The sequence below is a fragment of the Urocampus carinirostris genome, chromosome 5 (assembly GCF_059441175.1).
Source record: "Urocampus carinirostris isolate Australia breed hairy pipefish chromosome 5, RoL_Ucar_1.0, whole genome shotgun sequence".
NCBI classification, from domain to species: domain Eukaryota; kingdom Metazoa; phylum Chordata; class Actinopteri; order Syngnathiformes; family Syngnathidae; genus Urocampus; species Urocampus carinirostris.
Window position 1 is genome coordinate 8,416,261 of NC_142353.1, and position 18,008 is coordinate 8,434,268.

Consider the following 18,008-nt stretch of genomic DNA (forward strand, 5'->3'; position numbering starts at 1 on the left):
TGCCATGGGGCTCTTTAACTCTACCCGGCAGAGTAAAAGCCCACAGTAAACCACACCACCTACATAGCATATTACCGAATCTTATTGCAATATGTATTCTGTGTAGCACTATTTAGTTATTCTATATAACACGCTACAGTGGGCATTTACACGTCACACCGGGTATTTGTATATTGTATTCTTTTTGCTTTATTATTGTATTGTTCTCAGCTCAGGGATGTTGCTGGAAATGTGAATTTCCCTTCGGGGATGAATAAAGTATCTATCTATCTATCTATTAGGAAATCTTATTGTATTTGGTATTGTATTTTTTCTCTGAATGCACGACCTACCAGTGCTCACACTCTTCCATGAGTGGTGGTGAAAAATTAATGGCCCAAAAAAAAATGCTAATGGCAACAATATATTTTTTATGAGGATTACCTGGAAGATGACAAGAGGACTTTTTTTATTTGTTAAGATTTTGAAGACTACATACTTTTTTAGATTGACAGATTTCCATAATTTAAAGTATTTTTCTTCTAATTCTAATGTTTTGTTTTCACTTTACCTTTATAGTATTTTTTTCATTGTACTTGAACACGTTGCATTAAAAAAAACAGTTAATCAGTTGATTTAATAAATAGTAAAGAAAGAAAAGAAAAGAACAACATTATTCAAAAAAGAGCATACCCACAGCGTTTGCAATCAGGAATTTATTTGACATATGCAATCATTTATTTCCCTTTTGCATTGTGCTTTCTAAACCCTCTGTTCTCGAAATTTTTTATAGATAATAATTACAATAATAATCCACTCATTGTAATATTAAATGTATTCTTAATGTACTGTACTTTATTAAGAAAGTGCTAGGGATGAAGCAGTGTTTAACTGATGACTGAGGTAACATATGACATATGCAAATATCATCCCCTTACAGTTGCCAGAAATAACTCTGGCTATGTGCAACACAGTTAAGATGTAAAAGTATCAAAACCCCCGGAAAATCAGCTTTGCAATTACATAGTACAGTGTTTTTGACGCCACACAGCGACAATACCAAATGCATTCAATTTTAAGCAAGCCAGAGTCGAAAATCAAAAGCCAACTGAGGGCAACTTTGTCACTATGACTGTGCGCATGGAGTTTTGCTAAAACTCAAAATTGTATATTGCGGGACTATGAAAAATATATTTTTATAATTTTGTGTTCTAATGACTCAAAAAATAGGAAGTGCATGCTGTTGAAAAGTTGTTCTTTTCACTAATATCAGTGAGTTGTGAACAACTGCTTAGAGAGTGCTCACAGGTCTTTGCCGCTGTCCTTCACTGACTATGGCAGCAATTAAGATTCACTATGAGCCATTTTAATGATCGAGGTAGCAGTTTATTTTTTACTCAACCAATCTCAAAAGGGTGCAATCAAGCTAACTGATGTGTTTGAACATCTACTGATTATAATCTGCGGGGCCTTTTCATTTGTCTGTTTGGAGAGACAGTCTGCGCCTTTAATCTGCCACTGACCGGAAGGTATTTGAGTCAATGCAAACTTGGAATGTAATACAAACATGGTTTGTATTACCGCATTGATGATGTCTAGATGTGCGAATTTTAAAATGGAAACAGTCGTACTTACGTTCATGGGGATGTTCCAAGCCATGTAGACATGAGATTTGTATTCATCCATCCACACCTCAGCTGCCCGCAAGGCGTTGCGCTTTGCGTAGTAATCGATGTCATTGTTGTAGGGCTTTTTGGTGCGCTCAATGTGGGCCACTCTTGCGCATGGCAAGACTTCCATGCTACCCCCGCATTGCCACACCTGGAAAACAACAACAAAAAGAAAACTAGTTTAGTTTACACAATAGCAATATATTGCATAGAGACACATTTCATTTATATTTCCGTTGGTTTTCTGTAAATTATGTGCTCCGGAGAACAGTGAAAAATATACATCCACCTCAAAAAAAAAAGAATCTTGTTACAGGGTTTGTATACCTTTTTTTATTGCCAAATTCAAGCATTATTAAGGACTTTTAAAGCCAATTTTTCGATTTCTCCAGTATCATTAAAATAAGAAATCTGGTGGGAATGCAGCAAGACATTCATTTCAGATCTTGAGTAAATCGCAAATATAGACAAGGGTCTGAACATCCATCCATTATCCGCACCGCTTATCTTCAGTAGGGTCGCGGGGGTGCTGGAGCCCATCCCATCTGTCTTAGGGCAGTGGGCAGTGTGCACCATGAACTGGTTGCCAGACAGTCGCAGGGCACACAGAAACATACAATTCACCCGCTCATTCACACCCAGGGAAAATTTGGACCGACCAATTAACCTGAAATGCATATTTTTGGAATATGGGAGGAAATTGGAGTTCCAAGAGGAAACCCACGCAAGCATTGGGAGAACATGCAGGAAGGCTGGTAGCTGGATTCAATCCAATGACCACAGAACTGTGCCGCGGACGAGCTAACCACTCCTTGCCATGTCGTGTTTTTTGACAAATCTCTCCCCACACAGGTGTTGGGTAATATGACAGTATCATTTAACATTTTCAGTTGCAGAAACTTTGTCCCATTAAAATTTAAAATTGGGATACACTACCATATTTTTTGGCATGGCCCACAATACATGTCCATAATTGGTACCCAATCCTTGCACTAATCATAATGCTCTGTTTAGGTGTAGCGAACTTTAGTGGACGATGACGCTTGATACGACAATGTCACACAAACTCAGCTGCTGTTAATCACAAGGGAAAATGGCAATGGCAAAGCCGCCCAAGAGCAGGGTCAGCATCCTTTTTATGGAAGCTTTTAATAAAAAGTTTCAAGAATTTCCCACAAATTTCAATCACGTTTCAATCTTTGAAAACACGACATTAAAATTCACGCATTTATAAGGTTTCAAGCAACTGTACAAAGCCTACTGTGAGCACAAATTGTTGCTCATTTCAAAGACAATTGCTCCAATAGATAGATAGATAGATAGATAGATACTTTATTCATCCCCGTAGGGAAATTCACACAATATGAACATTACTTATCATTTGTATTAAAAAAATAAGACATATCAGTATTAAAACAAGTGAAATTACCTTATCTACCAAATCATGGATAATTTTCCACAAAAAATGTAATATCCTTTTTTAAATCAGAGAAAAAAAAAAAGTCTGTTCACCTAAGGATATTTTTTTCATTTTAGGAAAACAAGTTTCAAAACTATGAAAAGTAAAACTTAAAATGAAAAACATTTACTGTCAAAGCAAATGATTTTGTTTAGTGTTCTTACATGATTTTTATAACTTTACTTATTAAGAATGTTTGATCTCTAATATAATTGTCATGATGACTGATTTGGTTCACCTGTGCCCGCTCGTTTGGCGACAGCAACTGCGGGCTACCTGATTGGTTCCCAATCTTTTTCAAGCCCAGTCCTTTTACTCGCCTGTTGTCAGTCTGTCAGCGAACCTCTGTTTCTACAAGGCAAACACTTTGACTCTGACTCCCTCCAGTCCCGCTTTTGCACCCGTTCATTCCACCCGTCTGTTCCTGATCTCCCTGTTTGTCTCCGGCTACGACCTGATTTTGACCCCGACCACATTTACTCTCCCGTTCCGGCTTACGACCCGTTATCGATCCCGACCATGTTTTTGCTCTCCTGTCCCGGTTATCGACCTGTTTTTCCGTCCCTGACACTGCCATCTCCCGCTCCGGAAAATCCACTTCTGTATTCGGGTCACGATCCGATTGTGTGAGCGGCTTGCTTCCCGCGAGCACCAAATCGCGGGCGCTGCCCTTCCTTTCTATCAATAAACTTGTAAGAAACGTTACACAAAGGGGTCTGCCCTTAGTTCTGGTCGTGACAATAATAATGCTCCTTAAATATTGCAACAAATATATTATCTAGCTGATGCTACATAAATTTGTTTTAAAAAGTATTCATAATCAGCAAATGGCAGATTTTTTTTATCATGCTTTGAATTTTAGTATGAATTTTCAAAAACAAAAGTTACAAATTAAAATCAACACTCTAAATAAGCACACATTGTAATTAAAAAGGGATTTAATTCATTGCAGTATCAAAACTTGGAAAGCATGCCATGTAGAAAGTAAATTTCCATTGGTACATCACATTTAGTTTTCTTATTTTTTTAATTAGCAATGAGGATCCCAAGACCCTATGGCTGAAAACAAAAAATCTTACAGCATCTTAATCTCCTACTTTCAGCATTGATGAGATGTTGGAACAAAAATGAGTTACGATATCAACATTATGATGATATCACGAAAAAGTGAGCATATTAGAAGCAGCCCATCAGTCAAAAAGGCCAGGTTGAGTTCTGTTTGTGCAGTTCCAGTCTTTTCGTGCAATTTTGTTTATTTCAATAAACGAGTTTTGTGCCATTGGGGGTATACAATTGAAAAGGGGAACGTAACACAAAACTTAAATATTAGGAAATGTGTCCCAATTTTAATAGTGGTAGAGGATGAGATGGATTGTGTGGAACATACTTCTATCTACTCAAAACCTATTCTAACATAGTGTTGTGAGATTTTTTTTAACAATTGTTTAGCCTCTATATCATGCTAAATATGATATATTCATGGTTCACATTGTAATAATACTGTGTCATTATATTTAGGCAAAGGCCAGCTAAAATAAGTCAAAATGAGAGAAAATCCTCAATTTCCTCAGAACTAGAATTCAATAATATCAGAATACTGTTTACTTGGCATGAAAGCTGATAAAGTGAATAAATCCTGGCAGTAATACGTCATCCTGGGCAGTATCCATCACACAGAGAGCACTGATGGAGAGGAAAATGAAGGATGTTGTGACAACCGGGTCAACAAACCCAAGGTGATAATCCTGAGGCAGGCGGCTATGAGGATATAAAACAATCTTTTTTCAGGAGTGCAGCACAAGATAAAAATTGTAAACGTAAAAAAAAAAAATACCCAGGCAGGAGCAGGACTAAAATTCTGTAGTTTTCGTTCTGATATACACCGATAATGATCGAATAGATACAGGTGCAAACGGGCTTCCTCCAGGTCCACCATCCAGATTCACAACATTATGGTCGGCGGAATGTGCGCCAGCTGCTACGACCCATTAACTTCCAGACTGACTTCATTGCTCAAAATATGAAAACTCATTCTTGAGTTGCACAGCTGCACAACTCCTTTCGTCACAAATGCAATTCAAGGAGCTTTTCTGCACATTCACGCCTCATGCTTTGTTCATACGCTGTTGCTCTTTTTAGTCGTTACTTGGAATTGTGAAATTGAATTTGGAACACTGTCACTGATGGTGTATTGGTAAATTAACTTGCACTTTGTAACTTTTGTTCTTGAAGGGATAAGAGTTTCAAAGTTTGTTAAGGTGTATGTACACTGAAATTGGTGACCAGCTTTTCAATTGTTCACCCTGAAAACAGCATGGAACAAGCGGCAATCTGGTAAGGCCACAATGTAAAAACAAGCCGCTAATCCTAGTTTTTGTTACGTTTAGCGTTTCAACTCTGCTTGTGGTCAGAAAATGCCCTATAGTAAAAAGTTCATATACTTTTTTTTCACTAAAAGTACTTGCGTACTTGTTATTTTGCTGCAAATTACCCCTTGAAGATAGTTCAACAAATGTGTAGCAGAAACCCACTCAAGCAGAAAGAAAATGACGCATCATTATTTCTCATTGACCATGGACTTCTCATCGTCCAAACTGGGAAAATAATTTCATATGGTCAATTCTTTGTTTTGTTTCTTTTCTTCTGCAGAACAACTTAAGTGATTGTTATGGTCAAAGAGTTATCAAAATGTTACACACCTAAATGTGTAACAGTTTGCTTTCCGTTCTTCTAGTGGGAAGCTCTAATAAAAAGATAAAAGTCAAGGTAGCATATCATCCTAGCCGAAGGGCTATTAACTGAACCAAACACAGCCTTTTGCTTTAAAAGTTGTACAATAATTGAGGTAATTCAGTGCCGTGTTGGATAATTCAGTATATACTGCATATAATAAAAATAATATTAACAATGAAACTGATAATTATATGAGGGCGGCACGGCGGCAGAGTGGTTAGCGCGCCCGCGGCACAGTTCTGAGGTCATGGGATCAAATTCAGCTTCTAGCCTTCTTGTTCAGGGTTTGCACTCCTGTTTCCTCCCACATTCCATAAACATGTGTGTCAGGTTGCTTGGCCAGTCCAAATTGTCCCTAGGTGTGAAGTGAGTTGTCTGTCCCTTTGTGCCCTGGGATGGGCTCCAGCACCCCTGCGACCCTAATGAGGATACGCGGTGCAGATAATGGATGGATATACATACATCAATAATAAAATATTATCGTCATTTAAGTGTGCATAGGAAGAAAATCCCTGCACTGAAGAAAATGGACTTCATAGTGTCTAGGAATACAATACACAATAGTTGAGGTGAAATGCAATTTTGAAACATCAGCATGTTAAATACAAATAGAATGATTAAAACACAATACAAAACATGTATATGTTTTAGTTTTTCTAGGGGGACTTTAGAAAATCTATTTGAATTATTATATTTATATTGATGAGATAGATTTGAATATGTTACAGTAATTAATCCAAATGAGAGAACATGTGGTTGTGACATTGCTGACATCAAGCTTGAAACAGGGCTTCCTGCACCCACCGAATTGGATCTAAAGAAGATGTTGACCCAAAAGGAGAGTGGGCTGGTTTTATCACGTCTATGTCCCAGACGCGAGAGACCGCGTGAGAGGGCAACCTTGTTATTGGGAGACAAATAGTTTTTGGACCGGCAAGTCAACCAAACTGATGAGAATCGAGTCAGATTGCAAAACAATCGTCGTTTTTGTTTGTCTGTTGTCATTGGTGGTCTCTCCAGTGATGGACTAAATTTGTAATTTCTTGTCATTGTTCCTCAAGTATTAAAGGAAACTTTAGTGATCGAACAATGACTGCGATGCTACGAAAAAGAGACGACCTGTCTGACTTACAATAACAAAAGTTGTGATAAGTCACCCGATTTATGCGGACCTCTGTGAAGTATTCATTAATCTATTGGTTTGCTGTTCCGGGGAAAAAATGTTTTTCCTGCCACAAAAAAAAATAAAATAAAAAATAATATGCTGCACCATAGTTTAAGTCTTTAAAATGTATCTAAAATGTAGCGGTCTGTAGCCTGGAATTTACGATAGTCTTCCAAGACTGATGTGTAAAACTCTGGATTTCAGAAGAATGACAAGAAAACTAATATAGTTCTTCACCTCTTTTGACTTTCCACAGTTTGTCCTCTGGACAACATCTTTTACGTCCATTAAGTTTTGACCCCCTCTTAAAATTGCAAGCCATGTCGTAAAAAATAAGTGGCCAACACATGGAATTTTACGATCCATAATGTGATTGCTAAATTAATGGTCACAGTACTTGTGATCGCTTGATGGCATCTAAAACGTATGCGGGATCAACTCCTTGTTGCTTTGAAATCCACGGGTGAAAGACAAAAACACCATTGACATTAATAAAGAGATCTTTCTTTTGTGTGTTTTTTTTTTAAATCTAACCTTTTGTTACGTATAAAAGATTCCCCGATTATGTTTGCTTTTAGAAAATGTATGCAGTCGAGTCAGGTATTTAGTATATGGCACCTGTCAAACCCACAGTCCTTTTGAAACAACTTCCAACCGTGCTCAAAGATCAAACTGAGCAGACGAGTCTCTCAGAAGCTTCAAACCCGGATTTGAATGATGAAATGTGAGCTGAATTCCGGCAAAGTTAAAATTGTTCCTCATCCCACCAGACAAAAGCGCCAGACATACACACATTAAAAATCTTCCCTGCAGCAACAAATAAAGGCCCCCGGGCCAACAGAAGGAGTGATCGTTGCCTTCGGTCAACCAAAGTTCACCTTCGATGACTGCTCTTTATGTTTCATTTTCAGCTCTTTTCAACTCGTGAACTTTTTATTCGTCCATTTGGACTTCTGACGCAACCAAAGCAGAGCGAGTGTGCAAACACCAAAGTGCATTAACTCATTGAACTCCCATACTGTCTTAAAAAATAAATCCACAAATAAGAGCTTTCCATTAAAACTCAAACTGAAATTTAGGGAAATAATGGGGACCCTTTAAATCAAAGATGCACGATCAATTTTGGGCTGATCGTTATAGGCCAAATGATATATCACAGATAGGAGAAACATATACCCGATAATTAGTCACTTGAAGTTACACCATACTATATTGATTACCCAATTTTTAGAAACATCTATGATTTATGGTCCTCATGAAAATATATTGTGATTTTGTATGTAAAAGTAGCACAGCATGGTCATGTCTCCTCCCCACCTCTTGGTAATTGTGCACGAGGAGCTTGAGAGCTCAACCAAGATCAGATGCAAGTCTCAGGATGTGTACAGGCTTTTGTCACTGTACAGACGTCCTGATCTTAGTGAGTATACAGTATACAGTTTTGTTGTGTTTCTAAAATGTTTTTGTCACACTTGTACTTGGGTGTTTATGCATGAATCACGATTTAATCAAGATTAACAGTTGTTGACACAGGGGGTGTCCTAATCGCAACACCATGTGTTACTCGTCTGTACTAGAAACACACAAAGTGTAGTGTATATTTTAATGTTTCATACAGCTTTATCAAGCCATTGAATATCAACACCATCTTTCATGAGCAGTCAGGTAAGATACCATAGATGTGTGAAATAAGCTGACTTGGCAGTTTTCATTTTGTAGACTCAGCATTTTTCCCAGAGACACATTCCACTTACCCTAGCCAGAATGCCATTGAATATCAACACCATATTTTAAATTTAGTCCGGTGGGTTACCCCAGATATGAAGAGTGCCCAAATAAGCTGACTTCATTTGTTTAATTAATTTGGTTCCCATAGGGAAATTCATTTTCACTGACTTTACCAGAGGGGGTGTACATTCAGTGCTGTCACAGCAGAGGCGTGTGCCAAATATTGTGATTCAGAGCACTTATTATTCTCAGGCAGTCTAACATCCTAACCCTGATTAACTATTTGAGATCAGGCATTCTCAGGTTAGTATAGCCGTGAACGAGGTGTTCTTGGTTTTGCTGACTCAGCATCTTTACCAAAAATACATTATACTCTCCCAGTCTTTCATAAGGTAGGTCGTTTTAGAGATAAAATGCCCCCAAAAATTCGGCTCCACAATTTTGGTTTTGCTAACTCAGCAGTTTTTCCAGAAATGCTCTTCCAGGCCAGGACAACAATCGGTTTCAACACAATGTCTTGCAGACAGTTAGAAAGGTTAGGTTTAGCTGGCAAAGCATATTCTTTTCAGAAAGACATTCCACTCTGCCAGTCCAGAATGACATTGAATATCAACAACAAATTTTACAGACAGTCAGGTGTGTTAAAACCGTCAAAATAAATGCTCTCTGCATTTTTGGTAACTCAGCAACTTTTCCAGAGAGACTTTCCCCGTTCTCAGGCCAGGAATGGTTTTGCGTCTCAATGCACAACCATTCCAGTTGTAATTGCTTTCATTTTGCACTGTTTCTGGCCTTTTTCTTCACCCATATTATTTACTCATTAACTGTTTGGATCAGTGCGATTGAGTTATTTTGTCTCGTGCAAATAATTAATCCGAGTCGCAGATGTAGCTTATCAAAAAAGCTAAAAAGTCAGTATGATTAATGCTCAGGTTTTCTTCAGGCTGCAAATAATAAAAGGTCATTTTCAAATGTGCAGCAATATCAGACAATCTCACCAATGTTACAAGCCTCAATGGAAAATCGCAACTGACAATATGAAGACAGCAGTGTCCACCATAGCTTTTGCCTATGAATAAATTGTTATTTTTTCCTCCACTTAACTCACATGTATTTAAACGGCAATTAAAAGCTGCAAAGTGTTGTGATAAAACAGAAAAGATGAAAATTTACATTATAATTCAGGAGCTTATAAAATCATAAAAACTGCAACAGTATAACTGGAATGTTGAAAATAGGGCGCTGTTTTTAAAATAATTTCGTGATGTATTCGTGCAAAAACTGATGAATAATAGTGAATCTTTGGGGAGCTATTACAAATATCTCTCTCTCTCTCTCTCTCTCTCTCTCTCTCTCTCTCTCTCTCTCTCTCTCTCTCTCTCTCTCTCTCTCTCTCTCTCTCTCTCTCTCTCTCTCTCTCTCTCTCTCTCTCTCTTTCTTATTCCTCGAGAGGGGTAACCGACAGCAAGACAAACAGATACAAAAACAAAGAAAATTTAAAAAAAGGGAAAAGGTAGCAAAAAACACACACAAGCATTTTTGGACCATGGCCAACCCAAATGCCCAAACACCCAAACAAGTTAAGCACCTCGGCACCCAAGTTGGTCATGCTTTCGTCCCTCCAAATGAAACGGGACACCAGAAAGCGGTCATGTCACTTGGGTCAGGGTGACACAACACACTCTTCTGTTCAACAGCAGGGCCCAACATCTTTCACTGTTTACCCCCGCCGCATCATACGGGTGCCCTGCTCATCCCTTAGAACGCGTCTAAACATCCCACTATCCTTTTACAACACCTCTCCTCTCATTCCTATCACCAACAAGAGCTCTAACTTCCACTACATTTAGACCTTTTTCCTCCAGTGCACTTATAACATCACCCATCCACGCCAATCGCGGCCTTCCTCTTGGTCTCCTTCCATTTACTTCTGTTCTGTAGATCTTCTTCAACATTCACTCCTCATCCATCCTCTCCATGTGTCCAAACCAAACAATAAACTCTCTCATCCACTCGCTTTCTCAGTTCTGCTACAAATATAAAATAAAGAAAAAAGTTCTCTCACTCCTTTTTCAGAACAACCAAAAACAATAACTCACCATATTGTTATATCCTCAAATGTAAGCCTCCCAAATGTAATGTATTTTTTAAGTCTACTAAAAACGACAACAAACACCCTTGTGTGTGTTATTATAATAAAATCATTTTTTCCAAACAATATACACAAAAATGAAAATAAAAATGCTATGTCAATTTGTTTAACTGCAAAAGAAATTACATATATAATACAATATATAATACAAATTTTTAAAATGTATTTGAATACAGTTTTTTTCCATGAAATTTCCGAGTGATGCACTCTGTCTATCATTGCTGTCATGTTAAAAAACACATCCCTATTTTGGTCATTTTTTTTTACTAATTCACCTATATGGAGTGGGTCGAACTCAATATTAAGAGTTTCAATATAGTTATTTTTAGCTGTTGTATATAGAATAAACCTGTTTTATTCTTGATCGTTGCTAAGGACATGACCAAATTTACATGTTATAATGGCAAAAAAGTATAAGTTGAGGTACCACATCCTCCATTTACACATTCCCACATCATGAACATATTTTAGATATATTTTTAGAAAATTAAAAGTTATTCACTCATTTCTAATCATTTTGTTATTTCGCAGACAAAACACTCATTTGCCTCATATTTTTTCCAATCACAGTTTTAGTAAAACAGTAAAATAAAACCCTTATTTATAACATTTATTCTCATTGATTTCAAACTGCTTTCTTGGCAAAGCTGATCATTGTATATTTCGTTGCATTTGTTGAGATGTTTTAATTCCAACTAAGTCATATAATTTAATGTAGTTTTGTGTATCTTAATGCATAAGAAGTTGGTTGATTCAAAATAATGTGACTGGTTAACAACAGGAAAAGCTATTTTTTTACAATTTAAAAACACAAGTTGAATTAACAACTGGAAGACAACAACACAATAATTGTCTTGATTTTTATTGCTAACAACGTAGTAAACGTTGTTTACAAGGACACTGATCTGACTTGCCTTGCCTTTTTCTGTTGTGTAGATTTTTAGATTTTGTTAAAATAGAATAGAATAGAATAGAATAGAATAGAATAGAAATGTCCTTAATGCCATTGATAACAACACAGTGAATATTGTTTGCAACGAGATTAGACATGGCACTCTGGGATATATACATAATAAAGACTAAAAGAGAACAATTATACAAAAGAATACCAGGATAAACAGGCAAAACAATTTACAATGTAGGGCTTGGAAACTAGCCCAAGCTGCAAGTACAGTTTTCTTTAGTAAAAATAGTACAGGGAAATATAATGCATCAGAAGAATATAACAGGTATCTTTTTTTTTTAAAGACGATAAATAAAATGTGAAAATCCATTTTTCTATTTAACACCCATTTTTCAATACAACTGGCAAGTTCTTTTTTTCAGTCTTGCTCTCTTGTTTAGTGTGGTGATTTCCCTGGGGAATAAACTGTCTCTAAGGGGCCGGTCACACAGCCGTTTGCGGCTGAATCACGGCTAAAATTTTGCTTTTTTTTTTTGCCCGTGGTTGCCCGGGATGGAAAATGCGCAAAATTGGCCAACCCGCTGTTCATCGGTGGTATGCCCGCAAAACAGACGCCGGCGACTGTTCCGCTTCCTCATCGCGTCATTTCTGCATCATTTTCTCGTGTGGACCACGGGTATAAAAGCTGCCGAGCCGGTGTTGTGCCCAAATCAGACTCCTACGCAACACCCACACCGCCCCACCCCCTCGTGTGACTTTTTCATCCACGTTAACAAACGCATTTTGTAGAATACGATCGCCATTTATTGTTTAAATAAACGCGTTATATAGACTAGGATCTCCCGTCGTTATAATTAGCTCGCTTTATAGTTTTTAATAAGCGTTTCATGTTGTTAATGGTTATTGTTCTATCTTCTTAATTCATTATCCATTAACGATCAAATCATAATACGCTACAAAGCTTAGGAGCCGGGATTCTTACTCTCAGCCAAAGGGCCAAGCTAAGGTCCTAGCATTAAAGCCATGCTGCGACCATTGAGAATGCACCAAAAGATTTATTCGAAATGAAGAGAAACTACGCTGACGGTGATCAATGTTCACCCCCTTGACGTCTCGAGCACAACTGACATGTGCTCGGCATTCGCTCTGTTTATACGCGGAGAAAGGCGTTTGACCGTCACACGCGTAACACGCTAATTTCACGTAATAACACCGCGATACAGGCGCAGAACATGCTATTACCATGCTCCACCCACGATTACCCGCTGAAATTTCCCGTCCTACCCATGTGTAAGCACGCCCTGGCCGCGGCCAGAGCACGTCGTTCCACGTCATTTCCGCGTCATTTCCTCGTGTTGACCATGTGTGCGGCACACGGTTTAACACGTGCTCAAACTTTTGAGCAGCTCAAAAGTTTTGAGCGCGGCCAACCACGTGAAAATTTCCGACCGCGAGTAAAGCACTGCTCTATCTCGTCTATATGGCGGTCTCTAAACGTCCAATAGCGCCCAACAGAATTTTCTGGCCGTGGTTCAGCCTCAATACGCTCGTGAGAGGCTGAGTACCCGCGCTCTGAAGAATTGAGCAGCGCAAAATTATTTCGCGCTGCCGCCCACGCGCGAATATCCGACCTCGTGTTAAGCACCGCTGTATCTCGTCTGAATTGCGATCTCAATGCGTCCAATAGCGTCCGCCTCAAAGGCAGAAATTTCTGGCCGTGATTCAGCCGCAAATGTCTGTGTGACCGGCCCCTTAGGCCGTCCTTGTTTTAACGGACATGTTGCGCCTGCCAGAAGGCAATGGATCAAAGAGGCTGTGGCCAGGATGAGCAGAGTCAGTTCTTATTTGTTTATTGATTTGAACTTTGTATTTTTTCCAATCATACACATTTTAAAATCCAGCACAGTGCATCAAAGTCATCCACAAAGAATCACTTGAAAGTATGTAAAGACATACCAGCAAACTTCGCACCACTCTGATCTCATTCCCTTATTTTAATATAAAATGAATTCACAATCTATGGAACATGTTGATGGAATATATAGTGCAGCTTTACGTAGAGGTCCTGTCCTTGTCAAACGCTAATCCCATGCAGTCGCTGCCCTTGTCTTTCATAGGATTGTTAATTTGCTGCAGGAGCAAAATCCGTGTCTACAAGTACCCTTCACATCGTTTCCGCTGGGTGAGGTCATTCTATATTTTCAGGCAGTCAAAGACATCCGACAGAGGTATATTATATGATCTAATTAAGCAATGCTTGGAGGGAGTACATTGAGTAATAAGGAGACGGTATGGGGTGGAGCAGACTAGCTTCATGAAAGTAACTCCATTGACGGTGATGATAATGCCTGCAGAGAGGACGTCCTCTTGCGCAGCACATTTAAGTGGGAGTATGTTGGCAGAACTAATAATGAAGTGTGTGTGATTGAGTATGTCGGGGGGCTCTCAGGGCGTCAGGGGGTTTATCAGTAAAAGGCAAACTGACAAGTTCTTTCTAATTACCTTTTAATTTGAACATATATTGGTACATTTGGTGGGGAAGATGAAGGGGTAGGTAATATAAGCATTTGCTTCTTACTACCCCTTTCGAACATATTATGTAACGTTATTTTGTTGTTGAGTTGTTGTTTTTGTTTTGTTTTTTTATTTTGATGTTCGAATAAAGTTCTCGTTCGTTCATTCATTCAACATACCAGTGTCAGTAATCTAGGGGGACATTCAACAAACAAATGTATTCTCAATAGTTGAGATTACATCTACATCCGTATTTACTTGTGCATAACTTACTTTTTTTTATAAAGTAAAAAAAATAATTCAAACTTATGGTCAGGGAAATCAAACTTAGTTTGGCTCTAAGGACACATCAAGACTTTCTGTTCTCAGGCGGGCCGGGCCAGTAAAATAATCTAAACATAATTGTTGTAGTTTACTGTAGTTTTTACTATTATCCATTATCATTCAGCCTACTTTGGTTCATTCATTCATTCATTTGATCATTCATTTCAGGTAGTTATAATTATTTGTGTACAGGTGTAAACATAATCTAAATCATAACAGAATGTCTGAAAGGGAGTGGGGCAAAGAAAACTTAAAAACCCCACCCCTTTTCCCTCATATACAAAATTTAAAGCAATTTGAATTACATTTCCTGCCTCTTTTGTTGAACAAGACAATCCTAGCAGGTGCGAAATACGTTTTTTCTGCACTACATATTGTAATCATGGATGACAATGGATTGTCTGGCTTTTAATGTGTTAACAAGTTTATTTTAACAGATAAGGGAATGCAATTTTACACCTGAACACACTCATCACACTGTACAAATACAAGTGGGACCTATGAAAAAATAGAATGTTTACCTGTCATACTGGTTTAAAATGAACAAAAAATAAATACAAAATAAAAGTTGGGCAATCAGATTGCACAACATCACATTAAACTACTAGGCTGGTTTTACTAAAACTGAGATGATATCCTTTAGCAGCCAGAGGGAACATTTGGTTTCTATTTAGTTAAAAAAATAAACAATTTTATGATAGAAATGACCTAATGAATCGGCGGCACGGTGGTGGGTGGTTAGCCCGATACCCCTAGGAGCGGCGGTTTAGGGTTTTATTCCAGCTACGGCATGTTTGCATGTTCTCCCATGCCTGCATGGGTTCGTACGGGCACTGCGGTTTCCAAAAACATGTAAGTCAGGTTAATTGGCCAGTCCAAATTGTCCCTAGGTGTGAATGAGCGAGTGAGTTGTCTGTTTCTGTGTGCCTTGCGACTGGCTGGCAACCAGTTCAGTGTGTCAGATTAAATCTTCATATGAGCCGGGTCAGGCCCCAGGGACATTTCTTTGACATGCCTGCACTTGGGTTTATGGTAGTATATTACCATATTTTTGCATTGATTGATCAGACAGAAAGGAATGACTGACCACAATAGCAAAACATTGGATGCTATTGGAATCCAACACAGGCCCCGGCAGTGAGAGTGCGGAGTTCTAAGCCCCGGACCACCAGTGATAAAATAACATATGAAAGGGCATTAGCTCTAATCCCATTATCACAATATTCATATTCATGTTACCAAAGACGAATGTTAGAGAATGGAGAAAACAAAGCGGTCCTAAAATATATAAATAACCCAAAAAGCACGATGAGGGAAACAACTCTAGTGTATCTGATGATGAATCAAACTTTGAAGGACATTAAATGAATACATTGTAAAAAATATTTGTTTTGTGTTCATGGTTGATGTTGTCATAAATTACTTTAATCATGGGCACATGTATTAAATGCAATACATACGAAACTTATTTTGAGATGAGAAAAATAAAACAAAAAATTATACCAATTTCAATAAATAAATGAAAATAAGGGTGTGCGTTATACGCGAGTGTACATTATATACAAATAAATGTTTTGAGTTTTCAGAATATTTCAGGTTTCTTGATTTATTTTACATGAAATTCTCTTTTCACTGTCATGATATGCTTCAGACGTACTGTATAACCATGAGCATTTGTGTAACTAAAACTGAGTCCATTTAGTCTGAAAAGATTGATCCGACCTCTAAATAATGCAGGCTTGAAAAAGACAAAGGCGGGATCAATATGTAACGCTAGTGCCCCTACATCACTGGAGGGAGGACAATTCCAGCCATGTTGGTGCTCAAAGCATGCAGTGGGAAAAAGAAATCAATCAACGATGGAGAATAAGATACTTGAAAAAAGGGCCGAGCCCTCATCTGGTTATGATCAAGGCCAGATAGAGCTTAAAATGATAAAACCATTAACTGATGTTTTATTCCCAATGTCTTGAGACCAAATTCAATAAAGGAGTGGAGTATTGCAGCAGGGGAAAGGTCTGCTAATAGACTCGGGACGGCTCACGACAAATATATGACATGTATCCAATAATATTTTGTGTCTCTAGTCTCTTGGCCCTTCATTAAACCTAATAGCAGAATTTATCCGTAACCAAAGATTTATCCTCGTTTTTAATTCTACCCTTGTTGAAAGTGACGCACATATGGTGAACGCCCGCTATCATTTGCTTCTTGATGTGCTCGGGTATGCTGGCGATATCCAAGCTGCCAGAGTGGCTGGTGTCCACAGATGGCTGGGGTTTATTGCCGCCTCGGAGCAACGGTCTCGTCCTTTGCAAGGTCGCTCCCGATCCTGCTGCGGGAAGTTGCGGACTGTACTAGTACGAGGCCAGAGCTGTAACGTCAGCAGCCTTGACGGAGCACAACTAAAATATTGAAGCGTCTCTCTAAACAGACTAAAGTACTTTACCTTATACGAGTGGTTCTCAACTGGTTTGACTTGAGGAACCACCATCCCACCCTAATTCAGGCTGCGACACAAATCGAGACAAAAATGCCACGTCTTAAACGTATTGACTGAAAGTCAGTTCAAACCAGAGATAGTAAAATATATTCATATTTATTTAAAAACAAAATTACTATCTAAACCAAAATGACTGTAAGTAATAATGTTTCATTTAATCCTTAATTGGATGCATTTTAATAAAAGGTAAAATGCTTTAAATGCAATAAAAAAAGCATACAATATAAAAAAGCACTATAATATGTGGGCCTTGCAGTTGCTCTGCTGTCCACCAAAAAATGAACTGCACTCATGCAACTGCAAAACAGTATACCCAATGGCATTAGTGCTGAGAGTGGGGGCTGGGAGAGTAATGTTGTGTCATGCGTGGCAGCTCTTTTTTCTAGTTTTCTACGACTAAAATGAACAGCAACCATGCGGTGGCGATCCATTATAGCCGGTCGACTATTGCTGCAAGCGGGGGCTGGCAGAACGCTTGTTAAATTGGGGGGAGGGTTGGTTTACTTGATGGATTTTTGGGATCTCACGGTCCCCATGAACCTTGAATAACAGATTACAGCATCTGACACATGCTTAACACGTGTAACCAAACTTTAATGGTACTTTTCTTTATAGTGGGTGTCAACTCGCATTTGCAGGGCTTCATCACCATCTATTGTTAAGGGCCCGGTCACACAGCCGTTTGCGTCTGAATCACGGCCAGAAATTTCAGCCTGTGAAGCAGACGCTGTTGGACGCTTTGAGATCGCCATACAGACGAGATACAGCAGTGCTTACACGCGGTCGGAAATTCACACGCGGTTGGCAGAGCGAAAAAGTTTTGCGCTGCTCAAAACTTTAGGGCCCGGTCACCAAGCCTTTCACGGGCGTATTGAGG

At 38.6% G+C, this 18,008-nt stretch overlaps 1 protein-coding gene across 1 annotated transcript in view; it reads right to left on the reverse strand.

The window, feature by feature from the left end:
* Window positions 1-18,008, reverse strand: part of galnt9 (polypeptide N-acetylgalactosaminyltransferase 9) — a 135,333-nt gene that overhangs the window by 18,716 nt on the left and 98,609 nt on the right. Inside the window, exon 7 of the mRNA XM_088335570.1 lies at window positions 1,615-1,800. Within this exon, the coding sequence (XP_088191696.1) occupies window positions 1,615-1,800 (186 nt within the window). The remainder of the gene's footprint in view (window positions 1-1,614; window positions 1,801-18,008) is intronic.